General features: G+C 51.0%; 3 protein-coding genes across 3 annotated transcripts in view; 2 read left to right on the forward strand and 1 right to left on the reverse strand.

The window, feature by feature from the left end:
• Positions 1-370: 370 nt before the first annotated feature.
• On the forward strand, positions 371-3,857 carry CHTF8 (chromosome transmission fidelity factor 8). Its single transcript, XM_024733318.1, has 3 exons — positions 371-428; positions 689-806; positions 1,194-3,857. Exons 1-3 carry the CDS (start codon positions 406-408, stop codon positions 1,416-1,418), a joined length of 366 nt encoding a protein of 121 aa, XP_024589086.1. The 5' UTR covers positions 371-405; the 3' UTR covers positions 1,419-3,857.
• On the forward strand, positions 1,358-3,068 carry DERPC (DERPC proline and glycine rich nuclear protein). Its single transcript, XM_024733306.1, has one exon. It carries the CDS (start codon positions 1,415-1,417, stop codon positions 3,035-3,037), a length of 1,623 nt encoding a protein of 540 aa, XP_024589074.1. The 5' UTR covers positions 1,358-1,414; the 3' UTR covers positions 3,038-3,068.
• Positions 3,858-4,268: 411 nt separating the features above from the next.
• The window catches only part of HAS3 (hyaluronan synthase 3), a 19,757-nt gene continuing 9,935 nt past the window's right edge, over positions 4,269-14,090 (reverse strand). Inside the window, exons 2-4 of the mRNA XM_024733294.1 lie at positions 11,766-12,401; positions 8,457-8,558; positions 4,269-7,643 (exon numbers count right to left, since the gene is read on the reverse strand). Of these exons, the coding sequence (XP_024589062.1) occupies positions 6,720-7,643; positions 8,457-8,558; positions 11,766-12,401 (1,662 nt within the window). The 3' untranslated portion in view covers positions 4,269-6,719. The remainder of the gene's footprint in view (positions 7,644-8,456; positions 8,559-11,765; positions 12,402-14,090) is intronic.

Here is a 14,090-nt window from a genome sequence, read left to right on the forward strand (position 1 = left end):
GAATTCCTTAGTTTTTTAGAACCATGCAGAATGGAAAATATAATATCCTTGAGAAAGGCAAGTTAGCATACTGGCCAAGAGTGTGGGCTCTGCGGTGTATGTGTTCGGTTCAGATCCTGGCTCGTAGACTAGTAGCTATGCGACCTTGAACACAGTTGTGATACCTATTAACTTTCCACCCTGTAGTTGACCCTTGGTGATCTGAAGCAATTTTATATGTACAGTATCAGTTTTAAAATGTTACATGTTATAGAGTTGTTAGGGGATTGAAATTAAATATGTCTAAAGCACTTACAAAAGTGCCTAGCACACAGTAAGTGACAAATGTTAGCTATTGTTGTTATCCTAAAGAAATTTTTTTTCTCTACAGCTTCTTTTCAGTTGCTTTTTAAAGACGGGAAGCTCATGGTGCAGATCATTATTTCCAGGTGAGTACCTTTTGAGACTTTTTTAATTTAGCTTGAATGATTAGGGCTATATAGGTTTGAAATTTCCCTGGAAGAATTGGGGTCCTTAGGTGCATCTTGCACAAATCCTTGCATTTCTAGTTCAGTGTCTAGCACTGCCCAGTTTCCCAAGAATTCGTGCTCAGCAAAGAGATCTCTTGGGCCTTGAATGGTGGTGTAGGACACTATTATTCATCCTTCACCCCTCCAAAATATTGTAACCGCCAGCCCTTTGCTTGCAGTGCTGGGGCTGGAGGCCTGGCAGAATGGGTGCTGATGGAGCTACAGGGGGAGATCGAGGCTCGCTACAGCACTGGATTAGCTGGAAACCTCCTGGGAGACCTACATTACACCACTGAGGTGAGGGGACTTTTCTTTCCCTGCCTAATGCTTCAGGAAAGCAAGCTACACCAAGGTGGTGCTCCCAGGACCCAGAGTGAGGACTGCCCTCAGGTTTGTTATTCAAGGTCTAGCTAAGCCATTGCTTGTTCTCCCCCCACCTCTGCAGTAGCAGGGAAATTTAGCTTTGGGGAATCTGGAAAGGTCACAGTTCTAAAAGTAGAAATTCTCTTACTTGGGGCTAGAAAGAGTAAAATGGATATGAGGGTGGGTTGTCCTTTGTGGCTTCTCAGCAGTGGTTGAGGGAGTGGAGGTGCCAGCATTGCCTCCCAAGAGCATCTCTAGAAGGCACCTGAATGTTACGACCTTGCCCTGAACCTCAGGCATCTCATTCTTGTTCTGCCAAAGGGAATCCCTGTGCTGATCGTGGGGCATCATATCCTGTATGGGAAAATCATCCATCTGGAGAAACCTTTTGCCGTCCTTGTTAAACACACTCCCGGGGAGCAGGACTGTGATGATCTTGACTGCAGGAGTGGCACCCAGTACGTGGTAACAGCACTCATCAAAAACAAGATCCTTTTCAAAACTCGCCCCAAGCCCATTATCACCAACGTCCCCAAGAAAGTATGAAAGAACCCCGGATTTTCCCTAGAGAGCGGCCAACTCCTTGGACTCGTGCTCCGCTGCCACCTCGAGGACGGATGGACAGTTCCCTGGGACCACAAGGGGGTCCTGCTTTAAACACAGGCCACCCTCTGGGTATGAACTCAGATCCCTTCCTTATGGCAACCGGCTCTCTTGGTGGAAATTTGGCCCCGTTTCCAAGGAACCCGTCTCCTTTTCCAACTTCATCAGGCTCATTGGCTTCAAATCCAGCACCTTTCCCTGCTGGTGCTCGTGACCCAGGCATGGCTTCTTTTCCAAGAGGGATGAATCCCACTGGCACAGGTGCAGTTTCTTTCCCAAGGCCGGGTGGTCTCTTGGGCCCAAGCCCAGGGTCAGCTCTAAATCCTAGAGCAGGGGTTCTTCCAGGCCCAGGGCCTCTGTCTAACCCAAGGTTAGGGGGTCTCCCAGGGCCAGGTCCTATGTCCAACCCAAGGCCAGGTGGTCTTCTGGGAACAGGTCCTGACCCCAGAAGTGGTGGCCCAATGGGCCCTGGATCTGGACCCAACCTGAGAGCAGGTGTCCTGTTGACTTCTGGGAACGGTCCTCCCAATCCTAGGCCCGTTGGCCTGGGCCCCGGACCAAGTCCCAATCTGAGATCAGGCTTTGTAGGTACAAACCCTGCCCCGAGGTCAGGTATGTTTCCAGGCCCTGGCCTTGGGTCCAACCCAAGGTCAAGTGGCCTGGGCCCAGGCCTTGGGCCTAACCCAAGGGCAGGTGGCCTGGCTCCAAGCCCTAATTTGGACACCAGAGCAGGTGGCCTCTTGGGCACAGGATCTGGTCTTAACTTAAGAATGGCTGGACCTCAAAGCCTAGATCTTGCACCCATTCTAAGAGCAGCAGGTCTTTTAGGAGCAAATTCAGCTGCTTTCTCACAGTCTTCTGGAAACATGGGCACAAGCCCATCTTCCATGGCTAGAATACCTGGCCCCATAGGCCCAAACTCGGGTCCTGGCTCTCGGGGAATTGGCCTTCCGGGGCCAAATCCATCTCCCATGTCGAGGGCTCCTGGCCCCATTGGCCCTAATTCAGCTCATTTTTCAAGGCCCGCTGGCCCCATGGGAGTAAATGCTAATCCTTTTCCAAGGGGGACAGGTTCAGGGGGATTGAACCCAGCTGCTTTCTCTCAGTCTTCTAACACATTGGCTTCAAACCCAGTTAACTTCCAGAGGTCTGCTGGCCTCCAGGGCTCAAGTCCGGCAATTTTCCCAAGAGCCTCTGGGCCACTAGGCTCCAACCCAGCTAACTTTCCAAGGGCCACTGGTTTACAGGGTCCAAGTCCAGCTACCTTCCCAAGGTCTACTGGCCCATTAGGCCCTGGTCAGGTTACTTTCCCCAGGTCAGCTCCTGGGCCCCTAGGCTCTTCGCCAGCAGGCCCGGTGGGTATCAACCCAGCTCCTTTTGCAAGGCCAACTGGGACCCTGGGTCTAAACCCAGCTTCCTTTCCAAGGATGAATGGCCCTGCAAGCAAGACTTTGGTCCCATTTCCTAGAGTGGGGAGCCTCCCTGGAACAAACCCAGCTGCTTTCCCCAGACCAGGGGCTCCAATGGCTGCAATGTACCCAAATGGAATGTTACCCCCTTAAACACCATTTTCTCTCCAGGACCACCTTGGTTTCCAGGCACTGTGGTTCTGGGCAGGGGCTGTGTTTTAGGTGAAAGGGTAGATATGGAGCTACAGTCTGAAGTACATAGCTGGGGCTCAAATTCAAATGAGCCTTTTCCCCCCCTCTGCGTCTTTCTTGACTGAAGGTGAAATGTTACCTGTGGGACATGGACTTTGGCAGGTGGGAATGATCCCGCCTTGCGAGAAGGAATCTCCAGCCTTCCAGAAGCCTGCTGTGCTTTTGTCCCACAGCTTTCTGCCCCTTGTTTCTTACTAGTTTCTTGAATTGTTCTTGTGGACTTTTCCTCAGGGATACATTGGCCTGCAGGTTCCAATTCATATGCGGTCCCCTGCTCACCACCGGAGAATCAGCTCACTGCTGTCTAGAAATGTTGCGTTGGTGAGTGGACCATGCTTCAGCAGCGCTGACCTGGTCACGCTCTACTGCCATACCTTCCCCTGGGGGCTGGAACACAGAACAGGGAAGTGCAGCCACTTCAGAGAGCCACCAGATTTCTGCTGGCCTAACCGGGCCTGCAACTCCCTTCTCCTGGGACTTAGAGAAGGCCAGGATCAAGGCTCCACTACTCATCCTGCTCCCTCTCCACTGGTACTCCCAATCAGAGAACCTCAAAATTAAACTGACGTGGATGGGGTTATGGGAATTGGGGTGGGGGTGGGGGGAGTGAAGGGGAGAAATCACTGTGCTTCGTTCAGCCTGATGTGAAAGGATGGTTGGTGTTTTCCTGCATTGTACCTTTTCTTACTGTTTCTTTAATAAATGGGACGAGAGGGCTATTGATTTCACTCCCTTTTTATTACCTGTTCCACAGGGAAGGAAGTTTACCCACTGCTTTTCATTGTTTCAGCTTGGCCACAGTCCTACATTACCTTCCAGATAATGACAGACATTTTCAAGGAGGAAGCAAGCTTTGGTTTTTAGCCTTAGCTGGTTAACTAGGGCTCACTCACTGGCTCGTAATTTCACCAAAGACCCAGTCCACTCTCTACAATAAAAAATTAAGCCACCATAGGTGTGCAGTTATCAAGGTAGACCTACTGTATTCCCCAGGTCCAGAGGCAGCTGTGACAACTTACCTGCTTCTGAGTTCCACCGGAATTTCCTTGGCAAAACTAGTTCTTCCTCGAGTACCAATCTTGAAACTGGAATAAAGAGCTAGCTTTTGTTAAGTACAAAGAGGGAGGGAGGAGCTCAGAGGTACCAGCATTATGTGAGAATCTTTATTTTGACAAATAAGTGCAGTATAAAAAATTTGACCTGAAAGTAAAAAAAAAAAAAAAAAAGTAAAAATAAATATGTTTACAAATTATTGTAGAAATAATACAAAAGAGGATTAAAATTCTCATTGAGGAAAACCCAAAATGTGTCCAATTGTATAAAGGCTCTTCCCTTACAAGAAACGGGAATAAAGCTGAAGACCCAGTTTGGTTTCGCTGCTGAAAAATGTACAAAATAACTTAGAAAAACCAGTTGAGGTCAAACGTTGTGGGCCCACTACTTGTACCTGCCTTCTCTTGATCTGGAGAAAGTTGATTGTCACGGAGCAAGGCAGAGCTGATGGTAGGACAGCCAAGAGTTCTCCATCTGGGAGTCCATCCTACATTAACCTTCAAGTAAAAGCTGAAGAAAAACAAGCCCTTAGTGAAGTCTGAGCTCTGCAGTTGGCTGACCGGATTTCTTCCATTGTAATGCTCAAAATAGTTTACTTCTTGGCCAGCAAAAACATGGAAGAGCCTGGAACAACTGCCTTCAGCAAACGCCTGCCGCCTCTTCTCAGCCTTCATGGTTTAGGCCTGATGTCAACCAGCAGTCGTCTTCTTACAAACTCAAGGTCTGTGTGATGCAGCAGTGTTCGCTGCAGCTGGAAGACCTCCGAGTTCATGGGAGATGAAGCACCAGGGTTTGCCAGTCTGGCTCAGAGCACACTTTGTTCCTTCGTAGGAAGCACCTGGGCACACTAGAGGCTTGCCCCCTCGACTACCGTCCACCTTAGTGCTGGTTCTGAGGGCTCAGCAGGCCCCTCTGAGAGTGGATGTTTGGTGAGAAAGCACGCTTGAGCAAGCAACCTCTAAGTCAAAGGCTTAGTCAATATTCCAGTTTTCAAATCCAAGAGCTCAGAACAGTCTGTGGATTGCAGATCTGTAGAAAATGGCCTTCCCTCACTCCCCCTCCAAAAAAGAGGGAAATCAGCCTCGAGAGGCGTGAGAGAAGAGAAGAACCTTAGGATTTAGATACCAATTCCATCTCCTAGTTCGGTTTCTGGACAGAAGCAAGCAAATGCAGTAATGACTATCCACAACTTGGCTGTAAGAATTCCCTGGAGAAGCCACTGAGGAGAATGGACAGGCTCAATGATGACCAGCTTGGATTGAGGGTTCCCTTAGGGAACACTGAAAAGCTTTCCATTAGAGGTGATTGTCAACAACCGTAGCCTGAACGTCATGGGTGCTGCTCATCTGCCAAGGAATCTGTCCAGGCAGTTCCAAGACTGTAGCCAGTGTGGTCAGAGGCTCCTAATAGCTTTTCCCCACGTGCTGAGGGCAGGCTTGCCTATTGCAGAGGGGCCCGTGAGAGTCCAGGCTCGGTGTCACTTGCCACCTTGAAAAACTTTCCTGATGAGGAGGAGGGTGGAACAGGTGACTATCACTGTGAAGTGAAGTGAAGCGAAGCGAAGTGAGGAGGCTGTCTTAGACTCAGTCAGAGCTGAATTTGAGAGTGGAATTCAGGAGTACACAGGTTGAAATAGCCAAGCCCTCACTTCCTTTCTGAGCATGTTGGGGTTTAATCTTCCTGGTAGATGACGAAAACATTTTACCTCCTCAGTAGAGATCACAGACAAGACAATCTAGATATGTAGGCAATTTCCAGGTAGAATACATTCAGCTCAAGGCCTCCATAGAGCCTTGAGCTATGGCCTTTAGCACCACCACCACCGTTTGTTCCTCCTGGCAAACTTTCCTTTTTAACATATATATACACACACTTCACACTTAAAACCAGTCCAGTGCTAACTCCCTGCTAGTCTGGCTCATCCTTGGGATGTTGAGATGTGGAATGCAGTACTTCACATAAGAAAGCACCATTCCTGGACCCTGTTTTCTGATGCCCAAAGATCAGGCTTCTGGGCTTTGTATTTCAGGCACAATCTTATTGCATTGATAACTAGATCGAGGTGGGGACACATTACTAGCTGGCCCAGATCTCTCAGAAATTCTCCCACCACCTCTGATTTTGTTCAGGTGGGCTAAGAGAACCGCTTCCCACGGACCCTCCTTGCTTACTCACCCGTCAGAAGCTGCCACTGAATGGAACTTACTGTTTGGTTTAGCACACTTCTGAGTTCCCTCTGGATCTCAGGGGAGGAAGTGGAATGTTGCCCAGAGGCCACTGTGTGCACAGAGGCAAGCAGACAGGCGGCCTGAAAACATACATGCCTCCTCCATCACCCTGAGCTGGACTTGCCTCCTCTAAGCAGAGCTGGCCCAGGCCGTACTACAGTCACCATTCTTTGCACTTCACATTTGTCCTTTGGACCATTAAAAAACTAAAACAGCACTCCCTCCTCCCTCCCACCCCATCTTCTCCATTCCCCTTCCCTCCCTTACCCATTGCACTTTTCCCGCTCTGCTTGAGGGCTACGTCACACCTCAGCAAAAGCTAAGCTATACTGCTCTGGCTTCTTCCCGCATCGCCGGGCAATGATGGCCAGATACAACATGAGGAGGGCCACCCAGTAGCAGCCGTACAGGATGGCCCCAGAGACAAGGAAGGCTAGCTCCGTCTCACTGAACAGATCCTGGCAGTAAGCTGTGTAGGCCAGCCCCCCAAGGAGGACTGCCACCCAGATGGACACAGGGATGAGGCCAATGAAGTTCACCACAATGGTTTTTCGGCCAGAGGTACCCCAGCCAGACTTGTTGATGGTAGCAATGGCAAAGATCTTGGCTGGCAGGAGGCTGGACATATAGAGAAGGGAGTATAGTGACATGAAGATCATCTCTGCGTTGCCCCGAAGGAAGCAGGCGTATGTAGCCTTGATAATGCCCACCAGCTGCACTGTCAGCAGGAAGAGAAGAATGTTCCAGATGCGGCCACGGTAGAAAAGCTGTATGACTGTGGCGATAAGGAAGAAGGGGAAGAAACCCGTGACCACTGATTCGTAGGTCATCCAGAGGTGGTGCTTGTGGAACCACAGAGAGTTGTAGAGCCACTCACGGAAGTAAGACTTGCTCCAGCGGGTCTGCTGGTTAAGCCACCGAAGGTACTTGGTGGGGGTCTCTGTGAGGCATTTAGAGCGAGCTGTATACTTAGTCCTGTAGCCGAGACTCAGGACTCGGTTGGTGAGGTGCCGGTCATCTCCAAAGCTGCACTTGCTGCCTAGGAACTTCTGATGGTACCAGTCCTCCAAGAATTGCTGAAGGAGGCTGTTACGGTACATGCCCAAGGGCCCGCTAATGCACTGCACACAGCCAAAGTAGGACTGGCAAGCCCGCTCCACGTTGAAGGCCATCCAGTACCGCACACTGCTCAGGAAGGAGATCCATGAATCGTATTTGTTGAGGATCTGCAAGGGAACCAGAGATGCTGGGCCTCCTTGCCTGAGGACATGAGCCCCAGGAGACAGACACCAGAGACCACGAGGCCTCCCTACACCCCAAGTGCTGAAGCCCATTGCTCCAGTTCCTGGCCGTGAGTCCTCGCCCAGCCAGAGCTGGGAAACCAGAGGCTCAGAGGAGGCGACCATACCCAGTCACTCTCCCCAGCACCAGCCCCACCCCTCCTCCGTGTCATCTGCACCGACTGTCCCAATGAAGTTGCTCTAGCAGTTAAAGCCACCTTCAATCTCAGGAGGCAGCCTGTGGTGGTGGCCAAGAGAAAGGCTTGAGAAAGAAGCACACACCCCAGCCACCCATCCTGACCCTTTCTGCAGTTGGAAAGCTGCTTGGGAAGACATGGTATGTTGCCAGCAGTACCCTTGGAAGAAGATCTGACCCTTTATTTGTACCATACTGCCCGGAGCTCTTCAGTGCAACGTCCCTAAGAGCAAGGGTTTCTCAGGGGTCTAACTTCGGAGTTGCTTGGTGCACCATTGGCCAAAAAGGAAGCCGCCTCCAGGATGGATGGCCTCAGAACACTGTGCCCCTCCCAGCAGCATAGGCTCTCTATATACCTGTTAAGTAATTTCTCCCCACTTAAAAGAACAGGAAAGGGGTTGGGTAGCAGATGAGCCCTTTGATACCACTGAAAACTGTCAAAGAGGAAACACCCCTCCAAAACACTAGGAAGTCAAGATGTCCATTCCTAAGCATATCCAATTAGATTAAGAAGCAGATAGAATCCAGACCGCCCCCCCCAGGAATCCTTGGTGACTTCTTACTTGGACATCTCCCCCGACTCCTCCTACTTGGGGGTCCTCCTCCAGGACTCGAAGCATTTCAATTGTGCAGGCTGGATCCAGCACAGTGTCAGAGTCACACACCTGCAGAGGGAATGCACTATCAGTCCATTTCGACCTCAGGTACACACACACACCTTTCACATGATACACTTCAAGCTACTAGCAGAGAAGTCTATGCCAAATAGAAGGGGTGAAATGAATAACAAAGGAAAGTAAGAAAACGCGTTCAGGTACCAGGCTTGATAGCCACTAGACCGAGACATCTCCAGGAGACATTCCGTGCTGGGCCCAGAAAGGGAGAAGTGCTTAGCACTGGCGAAATCTTTAGCCCCTTACAGAGCCAGCCTCCTCAGAAGTGGTCTTAAAATATTTCTCAAAATATTATTTCTCTTCAAAATAGTATTTCTCTTCAAAAAGTCATTGAAATCAGATGACAAGCATTGTGGCTAAACCAGGACCAGCAGACATTTCTCAGAAGGCCAAGAAATGGCTCCTGCCAGAGGCTACACTGCCCAAAGCTTGCTCATAGGATTATTAAGAACAGGGTCTTCCCTGTTTCAGCCTCTGGCCTCTTAGACAACCAGCCTAAGTGGAGGATGTATTTAGCCCAGTCACAGGACCTCTAATGAGGCTGCCAGGCCTTCTGTGTTCTGTTGGCCAAGTCTCCCAGATCAGGGCACGGCATGGCCAAGGGCTGCTCTCACGTAGATTCTACTCTGGATGGGCCTGGAAGCTGGCACCAGCTACCTCCAGTCAGGACCTGGATCAAATCCTGCCCACCTGCCCGCCTTTCCTAGGGAGACTCCTGGTTTATTTCTAACAGGTGGCCTGTTATTGTTATTAGTTGAACCTGGGCTACAAACACTTACTCTGGTGGCTGACTCCTTCTCTGTTTTCTAGAAAATTGAGATGATACAAAAAGCCCAGATAACCAGAGTAGAGGAATTGGTTTCCTGACCCCTGAGAGAGCAAAGAACAGTATCCACAGATAAGCCCAAACCCTGTTCTGCAAAAGCCTAAAATCATTTTACTAAAGTTGCTGAGGGCCTATTAGCCTTCAGGAAGGGGGCCGCCCTCTACACTCCAACCCTATGCTTTCTCTCTCCATGTTGGAAGACTCAGTGGCCATAGACAAGCAGCAGAAGGCAGAGGGGGAACCAGGCAGAGTCATCACAGCCACTCCCTCCTACCTGCACAATGACACATCCTTACAATCCTGGCCCAGACTGGGAAGGCCCCAGGGAGCCTCAGGCCAGACTCCCAGAGCCCCCTCAGCTTACCGGCCAAGCTTCCTAGGGCTGCTGGTCTCAAGACTACTTCCTGCCATGACCCTATCTCATTCCTCACGCTGCTTGGCTTCCCTCACCCCAGGGAGGTCTTTCCAGCTGAGCAAGGTTAGGAAAGTTAGAGCTCTTGGCTGCCTGAGTTTCCCCACTGGCTGGAGCAGGGTTATCTCCTGAAGAGGGAAAGACACCTTCAGCAGGGCTCATGAAGACAGGCAGAAACCCAGAGTGTTTAATGACTGGTGCCCAGGGCTGCCCCAAGTAGTGAGCCCAGAGCCTTCAAGAGAAAGGCTGGCTCAGGTGCATGAGCCTATCTGCTGATCCACCAGAGCACAGAAGAAAGGAAGAGGTGTGGTAGAGCAGGTCTGGGGGGATCCTGTGCTTCAAGGGAGTAGATGACAGAGTCACGACGGCTTGAGCACGTGCCAGGAGGGCTCAAGGGCTTTTTCTAAATCTTCTGAGTCCCCAGGCAAGTCTCAAAGGCCCCTTGACCCTAGGTGAACTGCAGAATCAAGAACTGTCTCACATCCCTCCCTCTCCAAGGCTGAGGAGGTCCTTGGGCCTAAGAAGACAGAAAAAGACAAATATGCCAGCTCTCATTGCAACTTTCTAAACAGCCAAAAACAAAAAATCTGTGGCAAGCTAATTTTAGGTGGGTACAGTAAAGAAAATTTGAATATTGGAGTATGCAACATGCTGTCAGCAAGACTGCTGGCACGTAGGTGGGCTACTGCAGCAGCCACTATCCATTCAAGCGACAGAGAAGGGCAGGAACAGAGGAGTGGACAGTGGATGCTGGACCAGAAATCTGGGGTCCTGGGTGTCAGTTTCTACTTGGTACTGAAATGCATGACCTTTCATCAGTTTTCTCTAGGTTCTGTTATTTGAAAATTGGAGCAGGGGACTTCCCTGGTGGTGCGGTGGTTAAGAGTCCACCTGCCAATGTAGGGGACATGGGTTCGAGCCCTGGTCCGGGAAGATCCCACATGCCGCGGAGCAACTAAGCCCGTGTGCCACAACTACTGAGCCTGTGCTCTAGAGACCACGAGCCACAACTACTGAGCCTGAGTGCCACAACTACTGAAGCCCACACGCCTACAGCCCACGCTGCTCAACAAAAGAAGCCACCACAATGAGAAGCCCATGCACCACAATGAAGACCCAACATAGCCAAAAATAAAATTAATTTTAAAAAGGAAAAGAAAATTGGAGCAATGTTAACCTTGTCAGCATAATAAAATTTCCAGGCTGGTGTCAATGCCTGCTTTGGCTGGAAGCTAGGCAGGGTCTGTTCAGGGTCCTGGCCCTGCCAAGACGGCTGCAGAATCGGGGTGGGGGATGATTCGCACGTGTCCCTCCACCTCACAGATAAGAACTTGACACCGGAAAGAGTTGGACTTTTTAGTCCATAACTAAAACTATTTGAGTGCTTGGCAGCATGATTTTTTTTTTGCTTTTCCCCACACTTCTTTATGAAGAGGCTCATCCCCATGTTGCCAGTATCGAGGCAGTATTGTACAGCAGACAAGGACAGACTGCCGAGGCTCAAATCCTGGCTCTGCACCTTACTGCCATGTGACATTAGGTAAGTTACTTAGCCTCTCTGTGCTTCAGGCTCAGTTTCTGTAAGTGGAAATAATAATAGTACCTATCTCCTAGGAGTACTACGAGGATTAAAAGAACTAAAATGTATGAAGTGCCTACAACAGTGTCTGGTATAAGTAAATGCTATACACTTTACCCCTGTTTGCTATTATTAGGATACCAATCCATAGGCCTGCCCAGAGTCACAGAGCTAAGTAACAGCAGAACCAGGATTCCCTCCCAGGTCTTTTTAACCCCAGGACTGCTGTTGAGAACCATGGTGCCTACTGCCTTCTTAAGTGCAGAGGAGGAATGTGCATAACACAAAGGCCCTAGACTGGGCCTACAAGTCCCCAGGAGCGTATGCCTGCCTGGCTGGACACGCCCACATGTCCACATACACCTAGGGAGGCACGCTTACCTGGATGTAGTCCACTGAATCACCAAGGGCCTTGAAGGCCGTGTACATGACCTCTCGCTTGCCTCCCCACTTCTGCATGATGCATGAGAAGGTGCTGGCCTGCACCACGTTGTGCACGCGGTCCATGCCCTCCTGAAGGCTGGCCTCCGTCTCACCCTCACCCGCCTCATGGAAGTTGCTGCGCCACACAAAGAAGCCGGCTTGCTCGGTGCCACCTAGCACCTCATGGAAGATGTCCAGCATGTAGGCATCCTCCTGGCGATTGCCATCCACCACCATGACCACCTTGAGGTCGGGGAAGGCGATGCGCTGGGCTGAGCGCAGGCACTTGCGCAAGTAGTCGGGGTCCTCCTGGTATGCAGCGATGCAGAGCGCCACAGAGCGCCGCAGCGGGGAGGGCAGCTTCAGTGGCCGGCCTGCCCGCCGCATGCGCCGGTGCTCCAGGAAGGCAAACAGGCTCTGGATGAGCAGGTGCAGACCCAGGATGGCACCGTACAGCCCGAAGGACAGGTAGTGTTTTTCTGTGTGGATGAACTGGTAGCCTGTCACATAAGCTGCCAGGATGCCACCCAGCACTGCCAGGGCAAACAGGCTGGTGCCCACCACACGAAGGGCTGTTGTCAGCTGCACCGGCATCTGGTGGGAGAAGGTGGGAGACGTGGGTCAGGCAGAGGCAGCATCCCTGGTCAATGGCAGTGGGGGCATTTTCTCTGGGCCTGGCCCAGAACCGGGAAAATGACCCACTAATAAAAACAATTACCATTTATTGAGCATGACTAAGACTGTCTGTAGACTCAGAAGCCAGACTACTGGGGTTCAAATCCCAGCTCTGACACTATCTGTGTGACTGTGTTCTACCCCTTAGTTAATTCATCTGTAAAATGTGGGTTGCAGCACTAACTTCCTAGCATCTTTAAGGATTAAATGGGTTACATATATAAAGCACTTAAAGTAGCATTTATTATGGTTAGACAAACCAAAGCCAGAGAGAGCTGTGTGATACCTAGCTGGTGGCAGAACTGGGATCTGCCTGACACAAAGCTCTCATAGGCAAGCTTCAGTAGGGGTGAGCCTGAGGCCAGAGGAAGCTCTGAGCACCTGAGGGGCCAGGAAGAAGCGGGGGGCAGGGGCAGGTAGGCAGCCTCTACCTGGCCTATACCCACTAGGGGATTACACCAATGAGGCCCATGAAGAAAGTGGGGAAGGAAAAGATAGGAAACAAAGAGATGCCAGAGGAAAAAAAGAAGGAAAAAAGCTTCCCTTTCTCAAAACAGCTAAATTGGTAAGAAACTTTCCCTATGTTCTCTGCTTTCTCATCTTTTTCTCATTTATTTGAGAGGCAGGGAAGAAAGGGAAAACAATCAGGAAAAGCAGACAAGGTAGAGAAGAGGAAATGAGCGCTGGGGTGTGGACGGCAGTCCTGGAAGCCCAGCACTGGGGCACCAGAGGGAACTGCAGCCACCACTGCAGCAGCCTGGGAGGGGTGGCTGCCTGGGAAACCCCATCTACTTGGTCCTAGCGCCCACACAGAGTCTGTGTCCACGTCCCCCTGCCCCACCACTCCTGGAAATGCTGCCAGGTTTTGTTTGCAACCAAGTCAGGGCTTCTAGCATCTGCCCAATTGGAAATAGCTTTTTTAATGAAAAGAGCCTAGCACTCGGAACCAGAAGTCTTGTGCTTGAGACAGCTCTACTACCTCCTGGCGGCCTGACCTTGCCCAAATTCTCTGGGACTTAGCATCTCCCTCAGGAGGGATTCCAATGGTTTCTTGCTCCATAGGTCTCGGGTAAATCATTTTACTGATTAGTAGCCCTGAAAGATTACCCAAGTGGGGAGGTGGATGCAGATGGGAGAAGGCTGTTGAGGCCAGCTCCCTGCCTTCCATTCTGAGGCCTTCTCCCCATCTCCCCTCCTTGCCACCTGCCTGATCTGGAGAATCCTGTTTCCTCAACCGCCACCACCGACCCACCCTTTACAGACAATGAGGTCTCACTTCCAAGCTTGCTCCAAGCCTACGTCTCACTAAACCCAACTCCTGACCCCCACCTCAACACAAACACACTTTCTTGCCGGGGGTCTGTTCCCCTGCCACCTCTCACATAGGAGGGGTGAGGAACACGCAGTTAGTGCCTCAATCAGCCGGAGACTCAGGCCTCAGCATTCCAGCAGCTTCGGTCCGGAAAGTACTGTTGGCAGCCTCGCCTCTCCGGGAAGCGCGGCCTCCGGGCGCTCTGCCCCGCCATCCCGGGGAGCCTGCCGCGTACTTCCTCTGCAGGACTCCCGTCCTTCCTTCTCTCCCCCACAGCCCCCCCCCCCCACCCCCCG

Source organism: Neophocaena asiaeorientalis, unplaced genomic scaffold, assembly GCF_003031525.2.
Source record: "Neophocaena asiaeorientalis asiaeorientalis breed wild unplaced genomic scaffold, Neophocaena_asiaeorientalis_V1.1 scaffold90, whole genome shotgun sequence".
In the NCBI taxonomy this organism is placed as follows: domain Eukaryota; kingdom Metazoa; phylum Chordata; class Mammalia; order Artiodactyla; family Phocoenidae; genus Neophocaena; species Neophocaena asiaeorientalis.

What these genes read in the sequence shown, in the direction of transcription:
- CHTF8 (XM_024733318.1), top strand. Translation starts at nt 406, where the DNA reads ATGGTGCAGATCATTATTTCCAG. An exon ending in GTGCAGATCATTATTTCCAG is followed by an intron (nt 429 to 688) that starts GTGAGTACCTTT and finishes CTTTGCTTGCAG; the next exon opens with TGCTGGGGCTGGAGGCCTGG. An exon ending in ACCTACATTACACCACTGAG is followed by an intron (nt 807 to 1,193) that starts GTGAGGGGACTT and finishes GTTCTGCCAAAG; the next exon opens with GGAATCCCTGTGCTGATCGT.
- DERPC (XM_024733306.1), top strand. Translation starts at nt 1,415, where the DNA reads ATGAAAGAACCCCGGATTTTCCCTAGAGAGCGGCCAACTCCTTGGACT.